The following is a 15,104-nucleotide window of genomic DNA, read 5'->3' on the forward strand; positions in this document are numbered from 1 at the left end:
CAAATGAACGCTTGGCTTTGAATTGGAGAGAAACAGAGTCCATGGAGGGAATAATTCCTCTGAGACGGATTTAGAAAAATAAATGTGAATTAGACACCTCCAGTGCATTGTTTTGTTTTTCATATTCTATTCTTATGATAAATGAATTGAAATATGACCTGGTATGTTATAGTCTGTGTTTGGTTTTAGTAGGTCATCCGCTCAACAACCCTCATCCCACCACTAGATGGGGCTAGTTATTAACTTTATTCAACATCATGGAAGTCAGTTTACTTGATGTCGTGCAAGTTGGTTAAACCAAAGACGGTTTGGTTAAACGACCGATGGCAGATCGACAGGCTCATAAGTATAAAGATTAGATTTTTGTTTTACTTACTATGCACGGTATCACTTTGATCCACTAGTCTTTGCTGCCTTCAAAGCATCAGCAATTTGAGACGGTGTCCATCTCTCTGAGTCTGACTCCGCCCCCCCAAAAAACAAAACAAAAAAAACATTGCAACGTTGAGGAAGTGACATAGAGACATATTTTGAAAAACATCAACTCAGGGTTATGTCTAAATCACAAATCAATCAAAACCATACATTATTTTATTTTTAAAAGAACATTATTATTATTATTATTATTATTATTATTATTATTATTATTATTATTATTATTATTATTATTATTATTATTATTATTATTGTTATTATTATTATTATTATTATTATTATTATGTATGTGTGTGTGTGTGTGTGTGTGTGTGTGTGTGTGTGTGTGTGTGTGTGTGTGTGTGTGTGTGTGTGTGTGTGTGTGTGTGTGTGTGTGTGTGTGTGTGTGTGTGAGAGACATTAGTTAGAATTTTAGCTGATTATAATAATAATAACAACAGATTGAATGCATTTGGTTTGCAAACAGTTCCTTTATTAATACAGAAGTGATGTATGAAACATGAAGTGTTATTATCATTGTTTTGCTAGTGTTGGTACATTGATTACAAGATGATAGCTCTGGATCAGTAGTGGCATTGATTATAGTAGGGTTAGTAGCAGTATGTGCTTTCGCTTAAACTTTCCCCTTAGGAAGAATTTTCTACCTGTTTTATTGTCTCCTTAATCCAGTCTACATAATTCTCCACTCTGGTATAATAACCTTTGTACTGCTTCAGCTCACAGGGTGGTCCCCAGGACACAATACCACGCAGGTAATAAGGTCCATTGCCACTATTCACCATAGGTACAACAAATGGACCTCCACTGTCTTTCTGGCAGCTGTCCTTCCCTACTTCTCCAGCACAGATCATGTTTTCAGTGAATCTCATTCTTTTACCTGATAATTCAGGTGTGTTTGAACACACATCACGAGAGTAGACACCAATATGAGCGTATTTCAAAGTTGGAGACATCCGGTAAATATCCTCCTTGCCTAACCTACCCCAGCCTGAAACAGAGCCAAGCACATTGTCCTCCAAGACACTGTTGGACTCTGGCAGACAAATGGGAAGAATTTTGGGGCCTAAATTAACCCTAGAAGATAATCTGATAAGAGCAATATCATTGTCAAAATCAGTGCGTTCGTCGTGTCGAATGCCTGTTCTGTAGCCGGGATGAATTATTATCCTCTCAATTTCCAAGGAAACTACATCAGATGGTCTGGTCTGGCTTGTCCTCGCATCTACCAGTCCCCCATACATTTGCAGAGACATTTCCTTTAACCCCTCCACAACATGAGCTGCTGTGACGGCCCATCGGTCATTGATCAGTGATGCGCCTCCTCGCTGTCTTATCAAAAGTTGCCAAGGTATTTCTCCAATCTTTGCATCTTTACCTCCTAAAATCCTGGCAGTACTCAAGGATTCTACATCAGGCATCCCACACACTGAAATACACAGAAATCCTTCAATGGAGTTATACGAAAAAGGAAACTTCTCCAAATAAATGACAATTCATATTGAAAAAATTAAGAAAAATATTTAGAAAAATGTAAGAAATTAACATCATACCTGGATTGCATTTTGGTATCGTTTTCTCTCCGGCACTTGATACCCACTCACCAATAGCACTGCAAGTGTATGTGTCTGATAGATGGAAGAAAGCATGTTGGTGAAACAACAAGAGATTGATCAGTCAAACCAGAAAACATTACTTTCTCGAAAGTTAGTTTCATCTCTCAGCAGGTGTGGTATAATTACCTTCTCCTTCCAGCGTATAGTACTTTGAACTGCAGCTGAACTGGATCTGGTCATTATAACGAGTGCGTGAAGTATCTGAGAACCCCACCAGTTGAAGGATGCTGCCCTCTGGGATATCAGGATTACCGCAATTTACAGCTATACGTACAGTATGGGGGAAAAAATACATTATGGAAAAATAAGAAATCCGATTTTTTAATGAGAGATTTTCTCAATAAAACAGGAATTGGTTTGAGTCAGACTCACGTTCACAGGGGTTATTAGGGAGCCAATCTCCTGTACTCAGACATGTTGCCTCATACTGTGTTTCCAGGGTCTGGGTGCCTTGCTACATGGCAGAAGAAGAACTTAATAAGCTCAACTTTGTCTCAAACATTTACATTAAATACAGAGTTTAAGATTCAGAGATTCTCTACTCACAATTTTCAAAACATAGCCCAGTTCACAAGTCACGGTCACTATTTGACCAGGATGATGTTCTGGTTTCACAGGATCCACAGTGGAGTGTGAGGTTACCACAGCTGGACAGACTTTGCCTGCAGGAGACACGGAAAAGAGCAATTACTTGTGATGACTTTCCAACTGACCTTCAAACAAATATTCTTCTTCCTCTGAGGCTGCAGCACCTTTGGTCTGGAAGTCGAAGCTGAAGCCTTTGTTGGTGCCAAAGCCGTCGGAGGTGAAGTGGATTTTGACACGATGTGAGTGAGTGAGGAGGGGAGACGGGGGAGGCGTGTGGCCACAGAACGGTCCCAGAGGCCCAGAGTGAGTCTCAATCTGCAAACGAAGCAACACAGGTAATGTCTCAAAATGTGCAATTCCTGATGACCTATCTGCTCTGTTGTAAATATTCATGTTTCTTCCTGTCCCATGTGCAGTACTTTTGATATGACACCAAATGTAAAGTGACAAATACATATTTGCATAAATTTTCAACATAGGATTTATTTGCAGTAAATCTTCTCTCGGGCAACACTGACTTGGTTAAGTGGAGATCAAAATTGTGGCACTTTCAGCACCATTAAGACAAAGAAGGAGTAGCAGCGAGGGGAAATGTTCAGTCAGTGGCGATAGATGGGGTTAAGGCAATCTTTACATTGGCATCAAGAGACTTACAATAGCTGAGAGGGAGGCTGAGATTGGAGAGACTGTTTGTACCACGGCCTCTGGGTCTTATAGGAAGACAAATTTAGGGAAATCCTGGAGGAAAAACTTGTTGAAAGATGATGCTCTCAAGTGAAAAAAACCAAAGCTACTCCAGAATGGCTTTAAAGATGTCCAGATGTGCAAAGCTTAACTACACCTCCCCATACAGCGGGTGAAGAGCGTATTTAATGGCTCAGGGGGGTTCCAGTAGATTTGTATGAACTTTGTTTGCTGTTGAAGAAAACAGATCTCCATACAGTAACATGTTTGCGTATTTATGTTGTCACCTACCGTCAGTGCGTCTATGCATTGGCCATCAGGGCCTTGCTCCACATCGAAGACCCCAGAGAAATTCAGCTCCAGCTGCAGGTGGGTGTCCACAGACAAGATGTACTGACAGTTGGAGTTCTCTGCGTACGCACCAGGCCAGGAGGGAGTGGCTATGTGGCCGCTGTTCAGCCCTGACAGGTCCTTGCTGCAACTCACTGTGTTGAAGATTAAGAGCTGATTGTAATCATCATCATCAGTTGAATTAGCATATTAATGTGCATTGATTGCGCAATCAATCTTCTCATCTAACCCCCGCCCCCATCCCCTCACCCTACTATTTTTTCGGTGCCTCAGCTTCCTCTTTTATCCCATTTTCACTTCACTTTTCGGGTTTGTTCCTTCTTCCTCGATTTGACGTTTATCTGCCTCCATCTGTTCACTCCTCTCCCCGTGCACTCTTTACTGATCATACGCTTGTCTTTACCTGTGCAAGTGTGTTTGTCCTCAGCCAGGTGGTAACCATGGCGACAGGAGCAGTGATACCCTCCGACAAAGTTGTGGCAGAACTGGGTGCAGTCGTTTTCTGGGTCGTCACATTCGTCAAAGTCTGACAGGACAAATGAGTCAAAGGTGGAGTGACAGTTTAAACATCACTTAGACTGGTTCATGCACATTTAACACAAAGCTACGGACTCTAAAGTGATCCAGACATGTGGCTCAACAGAAGTGACACAAACCACAACCCCAATGGGATGTGACACTTTAACTTACATTAAGGTAGACTATTACAGTGGGCTATGAGGTAAGTTACACAGTTTTCTGCCAGACAGCCGTGATTGCGCAGCCTGAGTTATAAATGAAACACCAGTCACCGCAGCTCCTCAGAAATGAAACCAAAAATATCGGAGGTGCATGAGCTTTAGTCATTTATTATTTTATGTCATTATTATACTCACTTATTTATTGTGGGTCTAATAAGTATCTCCTGGATACTTAGTATTTATGACGCACCAAACTCTTTCCAAGTGAGGTATGGCTGCAATGAACTGCAACAATTGTGAATTGTAGCCTAAAAATATAATTACAAATGTTTTCATGCTGATGAAAACAATAGGCTATGTACAATATGGGCCCAATGGGGGAATGGGAGAACAATAAAACCAACACAAAAACATGATTGAAATAGACATTAAAAAACCTCAGTCTCTCACCTTGTACAGTGTAAAAGCCTCTGAAGCCAGTGTACCTCTTTGTGTTTGAATAGTCGGCATAGAAAGACAGAGAGAGGCAGCCTCCCGGGGACGAGATGAGCAGGGGGTTTACGGTGGACTGAAGTTCCTCAAATTCCCTTTTGCCACACAGAACAGAGATCAAGTTTCCATTTGAAGAGATCTATGAAAAGAAACGACGGACAGAATCAGAGAATTACTTTGTCCAGATTATTTAAGAAGAAGAATTGTAATTAATCTTGACCCCCGACCTTCACTCCATCGTTTTCACAGTTTGGGCTGTCCTCCAGGTCCAGGTGCATGAGCCTGATGGAGAGGGTGTGACCTTTAGGGGCACACCTGCTCCAGTTAAGACTGGCATGGGGCTGGTATCCACTGGGATATCCCGGAGACTCCACCCATCCCAGCAGCATCGAGTAGGCCGAGTGGGAGAGCAGGATAAGCAGGAGACTGAGGAGACGGATAGGAGATGAGAAAAATAAAGAGGAAGTTGATGTGGGGAAAAGACAAAGAATATAAAGTTAGATTTTTTTTTTTAACTACGAAAAAGAACCTTTAATTTATTCAGATTTAATGTTAGAGACAGAGGAATCTATATAACAGTCATCGATAACAGCAGAAATACTAATTCGCACTGCAATAACCAGATACGATAACATTTTAAGCACTTTACCCGTCTATTTAAAATAAATATGTGTTGTCTTTATCAATTTAATGGTATTGAAGTGCAAAAATCTTCACCCACCTTAATCTTAACATTGTGATCCGCTCAAATCTCTCCTCAAATAAACTACCTCAACATCTCTCTTCCCCTTTTCTTATTAATTTAGTTTCACTGGACCCCTTCCTGTCTCACAGACATTCTGCATCAGTAAGCATTTATACTTCTATTTGTAGGCTGTTTTTCATACGTTTGCAGTAACAGGGGAGAGACTTTGGGGTTTGTGACATGACAGGAAGACAGACCGAGACAAATCTTTTCAGATGAAGTGCCGCAAAACAAAACCCCATCTGCACTTTTAGTCTTTACAACTTCATTCCCGTTACCACCGGGACAAAGGTTCAGTAGAAACAATGGAGATGGAGGGAGAGGAAAGGGTGTGCTGAGGAGAGGAAATGTCTCATTGTGCTGCTTTGCTTTGTGCAGCCAAAAATCTGTCCTGTAGCTATGGAAACCCACACATGCGCGCACGCACACACACACAGCTTACTTTGCAGTGAGAGTGTAGGACAGGAAGGAAACAGGGGAGAGAGAGAGAGACAGAGAGAGAGCAAGAGAGAAATAGAGAGAGACGGAGGGGGAAACAGCAGATGAGGGTCACTGGGGTTTTCCACTGTGTAGGATTAGAAAAGAGATGAGAACTAGGTAAGGCAGAGAGAGGAGGGGAAACATACGTGTAGTCACAGGCAGCAGAAAGAAAGTGGAGACAGAGAAACGAGAGCGGCGAGTGAGTGAGCATCAGAAACAGTGAGAGGGCCAAAAGAGTTTCAACATCACTGATCCTCTTTGAGCTAACATCACTCAAACAGCTGTAGAGGAAGAGTACAGAGTGCTGAGGTCAAGCTCAGATATTTCACACACAGGTGGTGGATTAATCGAATGGGCTACAGTTTGCAAAGATGACCTGCAGTAAGGATCAGTACGATAAAGATGGAAAATGCTGCGATCGCTGTCCTGCAGGTGAGTCAATATCACAAAGCTTCAGTATCAGTATCAGTAACACTTCTTTTCTCTTTGGGTGATAAAATGATTCATAGGACTAAGCAAACCACTGTATCTGTTTTTTTGAAAATATTCAGTCTGTCTGTGTAGCTTATATACCGAATCAGCATTTGTCAGACTTATAGCCTAATTCTACTGTACGCCTCTATTCTGTCTCAGGAGAGTATGTACAGGAGGAGTGTGACGCTTCAACTCCGACAAAGTGCGCTAAATGTGAATGTGGAAGAGGCTACACAGCCACAAAAAATCTCTTGAAGAAGTGCCAAGTCTGCCGTGTGTGCAGTTCCAGTAAGTCACACACATGCACATAAAGTATACTGTGTATGCACACACACGCGCACACACACACGCACACACACACACAATCACAAGTGCAAAACACAAACAGTTCCTTCCTCTTCTCTCCCCGCTGCATTTTCAGAGTATAAATAGATACTTTGCAGTTGTTTCTTCATGTGAACACCATCACAAATCCACTTCTCTTCTCCTGACCCAATGGGGGGGTCAATTACAGTACAGTATTATATGGTGCTAAACAGCAAAAGGTTTGGTTCAAAGTTTTTTTAAAACTCTGTTTAAAAATTTTGTGGAGACCCCAAAGTTTTAAAAGACACCATATACTGTATGTCTTTCTGGCTCATGTTTTGGGGAAATGATGAACAAGTTATCTGTAGTGTTTCTATTTGAAAAACCTCAGGCCTGTCAGTGGCAAACATTATGTGGTTTAAATGGAGAGTTGGAACAAGCCTGTACATGGATATATGATACTGTCAAATTCTCTGGGAAGTGAAGATGAAGGGTCTGATTACACAACAAGATATCTCACGCACTTCTTTGTGCTGTCGTGTATACATGGGCACAAAAAAGAAAAGTGAAAGAATAAGGCCTCATCTTTGAGATGTTTTTTGTATATTGAAAGTGTATGTTCACATAAAGATACAAAATCTAAAAAAGAAAATATGATACTGTCAGTGGGCATTAAGATTATGTTAAATACTTTGAAAGTAATAACCCCACATACATTTTAACTGACTGTGATCTGTGTTAAGTTGACTAAACTATGTGTGAACTCTAAACTTACTTCCACTTGTGCTTAAGTTCAGTGTATTTAACCCAGTTTTACTGGTTTTACAAATCGATTTCACGAACCAGCAGGTGAACCTATGTTTTCAAATTGAAGTCAAATCATGTCCTGTGACATACATTGCATACATAAATAAGACACTCCAGTGTGCAGTGGTTGTAAAATAAAAAGGCAAAACACAACAAAGTGACAACAACAACAAAAAACCTAGATAAAACTTTACAGTACAGCTCAGTCACCATCCTAAAGCGGAAACATACAGTACATGAGGTATTGTTATCCTAATAACAGGATCTTCTAGGCCATGAAATCAGATTGTTTATTAGTTATAATTATTTCCACACATGAAAATATTTTTTTCTCTCTCTCTGACTTTTTCAGATAACAACTTGAGCAAAGCATCGCCCTGTACACCTACACAGAATACAGTGTGTAAGTGTGAGTCTGGTTCCTACTGTAGTAATGATCAGTGTGACCACTGCCAGCCCTTAACCAAATGCGCTGAGGGTTACGGAGTCATACGTCCAGGTAGGTTCCCTGACGCCTGCAGGCATTCACATCTTACACAATACTATACAACAATGACCGATCCTTTGTAAATCAGTGATCGTTTCATTCTTTCCTTCAGCCAACCATACCACTGATGTAGAGTGTGGTCCGTGCCTAGGGGGAACCTATAGCAATGTGACGGACTCCTACTCAGCCTGTAAACCACATACCAAGTAAGACTATTACTGTTATTATTACTATTAAAGCTGAAGGAGGATGTCAGTGTGTCATGTGGTAAACTGCGAGTGAATCACACATTGGTGATCCATTGACACAGAGCAGAAATGAAACCCAAAAACATCCCACATTACACCTACTGAAACTTCATCTCTTCAGTACTGTTGGAATTGTGCAGTAAAGGTTGATTGATCTTGCTTTCAAAAAAATGTAATTTAGTAGGAACAGCATGATCAGATTAACAAATGTATTCATTTTTGGGGTTTTGTTTTGTTCATCTTTTTTTTCTAGCTGTGAGGAATTGGGGAGAACGTTTAAAGCTGCGGGAACTTTAACAACTAATGCCGTCTGTGGTGACTTATTACCAAGTAAGTCTCGATATTCAGCCTCATTCCGTTGTTTCGCTTGTGTGTCCTTTCTCAAAATCTCAACCTTTAGCTTTGAACTTGTGCAATGTGGTGGATGATCTTACGTCGAGTGACTCAGTGAGTTCCTGTTGGACTTCCGTTCCTGTGTCATATGACCAGGTTATTTGGAATTGAGATGCAGTACAGATGGGAAATCATTTCAGGGGTAGGGATTAATCAGAGAAACTGGCTGTGGTTATGGTATATCTCATATTTTTTTTATAAAAATGTAGCAAATGACAAAGTGAAAGCAGCTGTTTATGGTGATGAACCTACAGAGAGTTATCCCCTCACTCACATTAACACGGTGTTTCATTAGAGTCTTAGCTCATTGTTCAGCTGTCTAACTTACAACTTTACTGTTTTGGTTGACTCTCACCGCTCTACAGTTGTTTTCTGCCACACGTCAACGCCTTCCACCCAGATATAGCGACTAGCTTGTGAAAATCTTGTGAACACAGAAGAGCATGTAGCAGCTAAAGACCAGATAGAGACCAAAACCACAGCTAGAAGAGACTTACATTTGACAAACATGACTCTAAATGAATGTTGATGTTGCTCTGTAACTGCTGGGGGTGGAAATGAGCAATAGTTTTACATTTAGTGAAAAAGTGACAAACTATTCTGCTGACCCTAAACAAAAAAAAAAGGTGATGTCTGTTATTGGGATTTCAGACTCTGGCTTCCTCACCAAAGTCCTAAGACATGCACACATGGTGACTTCTTGGTGCCTATAGGTGTGAACATGAGCGTGACAGGTTATTTGTGAGTCCTGTGATGATCCAGACTATATTTGCCCTGATCTGTGGATAACAAATATATTTTGGGTTTAAGTGAGGCTAAAAGTTAGTTAATCCCCATTGACTCCCATGTAAAAATGACCCAATCTACAGGAAAAAATAAATGTTTTCAACCGGGTACAAAAGGCTGTTGCTGTTTCTACAACTAATTATCCTCCTTGATGACAATTGTATGGCGATATAACTCAATAGATTACATTTTATGAAGGTTTAAAGTAACATGTAATTGAGGGCTTGCCTCTTTGAGTGATGTGCAAGTGAAGCCCACTTTGAGTTTTCAAACTGCTTCAGAAACCTATGGGTGATGTCATGGAGGCTCCATCCGTCTTAATTTACAGCCTCTGGTTGACTGGGTCATGGCTCCGATCTCAACAGCCAGTTGGTTGTTGCCTGGAGGTCAACAGAATTTCACTGTACTAGCTGTATATGTGACCAATAAAGTACCTTTAACCTTTAACCTTTAACAGAATAACACGCTCGCACTGGCAAAGATACTATGCTAAGGCTAACCAGGTGTTTACCCTGTTGTCTGATGAAGGGCAGGTCGTGTGAAACGTCACAAACACATATTAGGTGATGATATATCATTAATGCACCCAAATAGGAGCACTTGGTGTGCAAACTCACCACCACAGTCATCCACATTTCAGCTTATCAGCATTTGCACAAACCACCACTGAGACACGTATCATTATTGGTATTAAAACACACTAAGACTTTGGCCTAATGGTGGTGGTGGAAATAACATTTCTTTTTTTATGCTTCTTAACAGACGGGAAAGGTCTTGTGTGTCCTGTGTCTTGTGTGTTTTTGTGTATCCTATTGTGAATGACCACCATGTCTGTTTTTATCTTGTATGAGGCCAAAGATGAATTTCCACGGCAGTGGACAATAAAGATTTCAATAAAGATAAAGATAGAGGGACACATAAAAATTAAATATAGATACCAAAATTTGGGGTCTGTAAATCGAGCGTTAATGTATGTGGTATGCTTGGTTTTTTTCATTGCTTCCGCCTTCACCTCTCTAAAAGTATTAATGAGAAAACAAGAGCAGTAATCAGTAATCATTCACTCCTCCTCTCTATTTCCCAGATGTTATGGTGTATTTATATGACGATGGGTAAGAAACCCCCTTTCTCTTTCTGTATTGTTATTCAGGGTGTTCCTGGATGTTGCCTGCAGGCCTGTGGTCCGGACTTGTGTTGACCGCACTCATCCTGTTTGCTGTTGTCATCTGCAGGAGGGTAAAACGCAGATCATACAATGCAGGTACGTGCCACACGTCACATGTGCTGGTTTCATCACTGCCTTTCACATACCTTTGTTCACACAGAAAAAAAAAAGTCTTCCCGAAGAGGCGACAAAGCAGTGCATAAGCAGGCCTACTCAGTGGCATTAAGTGCGCACGTTGTTAGCCACAACTGTGAGACACTTTGAAGTCATACAGTTAAAGATCACTGCCGATCTATCTGCCCTCCCACTGTTTCCTTTACAGTGAATTAAAAAAAAATCTGAAAACTCTGAGTAAGGCAAAATGAAATTTACCTACCTGATTTTCCTATCTCGTTAGAAATAACTCATTCATGGTATGTTCTTTTGTCTTCTTTGAAAATGTTTATCAGATAGTTAGTGTAGCCCTTTAAGGTTAAATAAGGAGCTGTAACACAATGCTAGACAAGCTTGATGATCATGACAAACTGAATGGGGAAACCACATCCTGTACAAATTCAGCCTGACACAGTTATTTGGTATAATGTGACGCACACTTCACAGACAGCTCACTAATATAGAGAAACAGATTGTACGTATGCGACGCAGTCCCAGAACTGAATGTTTTGTCTGACGTTAGGTTGTAATTTCATTGACATTTACTGCAGTTCCAGTGAAGCGATGGGCCAATACTGGAACTTACAGAAGAAGTGCAGTGAATTAAGGGAAGTTCAGTCTTTGAAAACACATTTGCTGCTCTCCCACTCTGATAATAAGATCTGGCTTTAAGATTAAAAGCACTAGTCGAAAGATTAAATCTGTGTTACAGTAGTTAAGTAGTACAGCAGTCACTTTGGTTGTGTTGGCAGTAATTGAGGTTGTTCACTGCAACAGAGAAACTACTCATGTCACTGATTTCCAGTACTTTTTATTATCATCACAGTATGTCTTGTCTTGTTATCCTCATATCTTCTAAGGATGTTCTCCACCCAAATTACTAAAAGACATGTTTTCCTACTCATAGCAGGATGGTGCCTTGTAGATACTTTCGGTTTTATCTTCTGAGGTTGTGAGATAGAAGTCTCTTCACCGCCAGCACATTTTAGTTTGCAGAGTTCAGACCACTGTTTCTAAAACTGCTCATGGTCTGTGGTGTAGGGGTAAGAAACAGAGACTTTTTATATGGACAATCAGATGCTGAATTTTCTTAAACCCACTTTGGCTCAAAAAAAAAAAAAAGAAGCTCCGCTCAGTGTTGAGTTTACTCGAGTTTGATAGTTGAAGACTGCTTGCAAATTATTCTGTTGTAACAGGAAAATCTCTGCGTGGCGTGCTGACATAAAATATCCGTTTCAGGTTTAACCAGCACAGTTCGGTGACGTCACATCAAGTGTTGACGCCAGTAATGGCCCAGTATGTAAAACATACGACAGTGACGCAGGAACTTGAAGGCTCCAGTAAACCCAGTGAGAATGGACTTTCCATTGAAATAAAAGACATGAAGCAGTTTTTTTTAATATTCATAGATTCAGATTTTTCTTCAATGAGGAAGGCGTAAATGTTATTTCAAGGAAGTTTAACGTTTTGCCTGGGCCCCAGCTGATAGCCTTATTTTAGAGATATTTGGTTTATTAAAGTGAGATACCAGGCAGGTCACCTCTACAGTACAAAGCAACTAGACAGTATAGATTTAAAAAAAATCCTTGTTATTTGGAGTGATAATGTGGTGTGTATTACCAAACATAGTCACAACTCAAATACCACAAAACCAGGTGTCACACAGTGGCTAGGTGATATTTTGGGACACTTGAGGTTTCTTCATTTCTGAGGCTGTTCACTTTAAGATTAGTGCCTTGAGACTTACGTGAATTTACGCTACATAAATAAAAATGACTTGACTTGACTTTGACTGGTTGGTAATCCAGCTGTACTTTAAAGGTTTTCAAATGTCAGCTTGAAGTTGTGGTGGTTTCAGTAGATTCATTCCAATATTATTAACACATGGTCTTATATTTAGTAGTAAGATGGTGAATGGATGGCTGGTTGAGTAAGCATGCACATGAGGTGCACATGAACCCCTGCATTGTACTGTGGGGGAGGACTGCCATGCTTATTTTCAAGATTTTTATACTTTTTTCCAACCTATACACTCGACCCCATTGGAATCTCTCATAGTCGCTGTGAGTCAAACTTGACGACGGAGCATCTTTCTCTGTGAAAGAGGAAACAGGCTTTTCACAACCACCTTTCATGTCAGCAGGAGATGAGTCTTTATTACTCAAACGATGACTTTAAAGGGAATCAATTTAATTTACATGAGTCACACTGAGACTGGTATACTATGTGAATTTTTCAGGTTTGTTTATTAAGAAGTTTTAAAAGTTTTGCAGCGTTTGCTCATTTTTATCAGGATCACATCTGAACAACTCTCGATACTCAAGAGCTGTATCTGTTATTGATGGAGTGGTGTAACTGGTATTTTTTTCATACAAATCTGACTATACACAGGGAAATAAATCTGGACTCAAATGTGAAATAAATGTTATTAACTTTTGCAATGGAACATTTTTCTCCTTTTTTCAAATTTTACATAATTTGTCACATTATATAGAAGAAAAGCTGTAGATATGTCTTGCTCAGTGTTGCCAAAATACAATAAAGTTTTAACATAGAAATACAGCAAAATAATCTATATCAATTTTGTGTTTTCAGGAGAAAGTACGTTTTTATAAGTACACTTAATTTATGATTTCCTTTTGTTGTTACACCATTTGGCATTTGTCACTGATCTTATTATAGTGTCACCTATAGGCCACATGATGAGATATCAAGATGACAGACAAAACTTGTTATTCTGCCATACACTTGGTGCAGTTGTTTTCCCCATATCCACTATGAATATAAAAGGCATCCATGTGAGCATAATAAGTAAAAATCTTATTTTCTTATCCTCTTTCTATGAGAAAGGCAGGACCAGTGTTCCCTGTACCTTGACGGAGGTTGTTCCTGCACCGCTGCCCATATCAATGGAGCTGCCTTTACCGGCCACAGAGCTGAACGGACACTGCCAAGAGAGCTGCAAGTTACCGCTTTTCAACCCAGGTGATAAATCCCTCAACACTGTAGCATGCTAATACACATGATGGAAGATGTCAAAAACAGTCAATAAGAGGAGAAAAGAGAAGTGGCTTCAGTGCAGTGCAGTGCACAGGGTCACTGGAAGTATGAAGCTGATATTAATCATCTGTTATGGTCTCATAATCACCAATGTGGGATATTGGGGAGTGACATGTCAGACAGTGCTCTACCATTATCATCATTATTATTATTATTATTATTATTATTATTATTATTATTATTAGTTAGTTTCCTTTAATTTGTTGATCGCTTTATTTTCAGAGTGAGAAGTATATTCCTCCCCACAGGACCAATCTGTGCTAATGTTCTATGTCTATAAATACTGTCAGGCCATTAGTATTACAATACATCTTTACTTGTGAAGTGCAAAGTGTGTATTCACTCAACATTATTTTGAAGGATGGTGACACTGACTATTGATTTTTCTCCTCCTCAGATGAGAAGCCGGTCAGCTGCAGCATGGACAGCAGCCTTCCTATCACCCCATTCAAGGCCTCGGTGTCGTTCATCGATTCCAGTCACACCAACGGAAGTTTCCTCAGGACCTTCTCAGAGCCACAGGAGGACGAGTGGTGTGGGACATAGCAACGTTAAATCTTGTAAGATTATACCAATGGAGTTGCTCTCTGGCTTTGGACATGCTGAGATATCTTTTTACAAATCCTTCACTTTTTACTATTTATACAAAAAAAAAAAAAAAAAAAAGCAGGGTTTCACTTTGTGTAGGGTCGAGGAGGGAGGATGATCATTTGTCGCCCCCTGCAGGACTTCCAGGAGAAGTTCACTTTAGGTGACATAACATTTCTTTGTAGCATTGAGGTTGAGGCTAATGGCTAAAATGATCATATGTGCATAATTGACTGTTGGATGAAAACACTGGTGCAGCTCTTTACTTGAATAATTTCCTTTGATGTGAATTTGTCTTTGAGAGGAGCTTCACAAGTATTAGCAGCGCTGTCTGTGGTCTTTAGCTGCAGCTCAGTGGTGTTAGTTAAAGGATGTCTCAGGTCATATTGTAGATTTCTCTTATTGTTGACAAATCCCATGAAAATACAAAAATGACCTACAAATTATTCCGATTAACAAGTATTGTCTGTGTAAATGTCATTTTTCTTTGTGAGATGCCGCTCCTTCGTTGTACTGGGTGATGATGTGTTTCTCCTTCATCATCAACATGGGCACTGTAGTTCATTTTG

At 40.1% G+C, this 15,104-nt stretch overlaps 2 protein-coding genes across 5 annotated transcripts; one reads left to right on the plus strand and one right to left on the minus strand.

The window, feature by feature from the left end:
- Window positions 1–842: 842 nt before the first annotated feature.
- On the minus strand, window positions 843–6,429 carry c1s.2 (complement component 1, s subcomponent .2). Its single transcript, XM_083990431.1, has 11 exons — window positions 5,565–6,429; window positions 5,071–5,269; window positions 4,802–4,982; window positions 4,075–4,197; window positions 3,612–3,805; window positions 2,801–2,951; window positions 2,595–2,710; window positions 2,421–2,502; window positions 2,175–2,312; window positions 1,986–2,060; window positions 843–1,861 (listed from the first exon to the last, which is right to left on the minus strand). Exons 1-11 carry the CDS (start codon window positions 5,576–5,578, stop codon window positions 1,062–1,064), a joined length of 2,073 nt encoding a protein of 690 aa, XP_083846557.1. The 5' UTR covers window positions 5,579–6,429; the 3' UTR covers window positions 843–1,061.
- LOC310999856 (tumor necrosis factor receptor superfamily member 5) lies at window positions 2,843–14,519 on the plus strand. 4 transcript variants are annotated; one of them, XM_083990432.1, is made up of 11 exons: window positions 2,849–2,971; window positions 3,618–3,689; window positions 4,099–4,220; window positions 6,404–6,500; window positions 6,702–6,830; window positions 8,008–8,154; window positions 8,255–8,348; window positions 8,644–8,720; window positions 10,720–10,830; window positions 13,738–13,872; window positions 14,345–14,519. In XM_083990432.1, the coding sequence occupies exons 4-11, from the start codon at window positions 6,440–6,442 to the stop codon at window positions 14,491–14,493; spliced, it is 903 nt and encodes a 300-aa protein (XP_083846558.1). In that variant the 5' UTR covers window positions 2,849–2,971; window positions 3,618–3,689; window positions 4,099–4,220; window positions 6,404–6,439; the 3' UTR covers window positions 14,494–14,519. The 4 variants fall into 4 exon arrangements, with proteins under 4 accessions (XP_083846559.1, XP_083846558.1, XP_083846561.1 ...); XM_083990433.1 differs by lacking the exon at window positions 3,618–3,689 and having other exon boundaries at window positions 2,843–2,971; XM_083990434.1 differs by lacking the exons at window positions 2,849–2,971; window positions 3,618–3,689; window positions 4,099–4,220 and adding exons at window positions 5,264–5,339; window positions 5,650–5,690.
- The last annotated feature ends 585 nt before the right edge of the window (window positions 14,520–15,104 follow it).

The sequence above is a fragment of the Trachurus trachurus genome (assembly GCF_905171665.1).
Source record: "Trachurus trachurus genome assembly, chromosome: 16".
In the NCBI taxonomy this organism is placed as follows: Eukaryota; Metazoa; Chordata; class Actinopteri; order Carangiformes; family Carangidae; genus Trachurus; species Trachurus trachurus.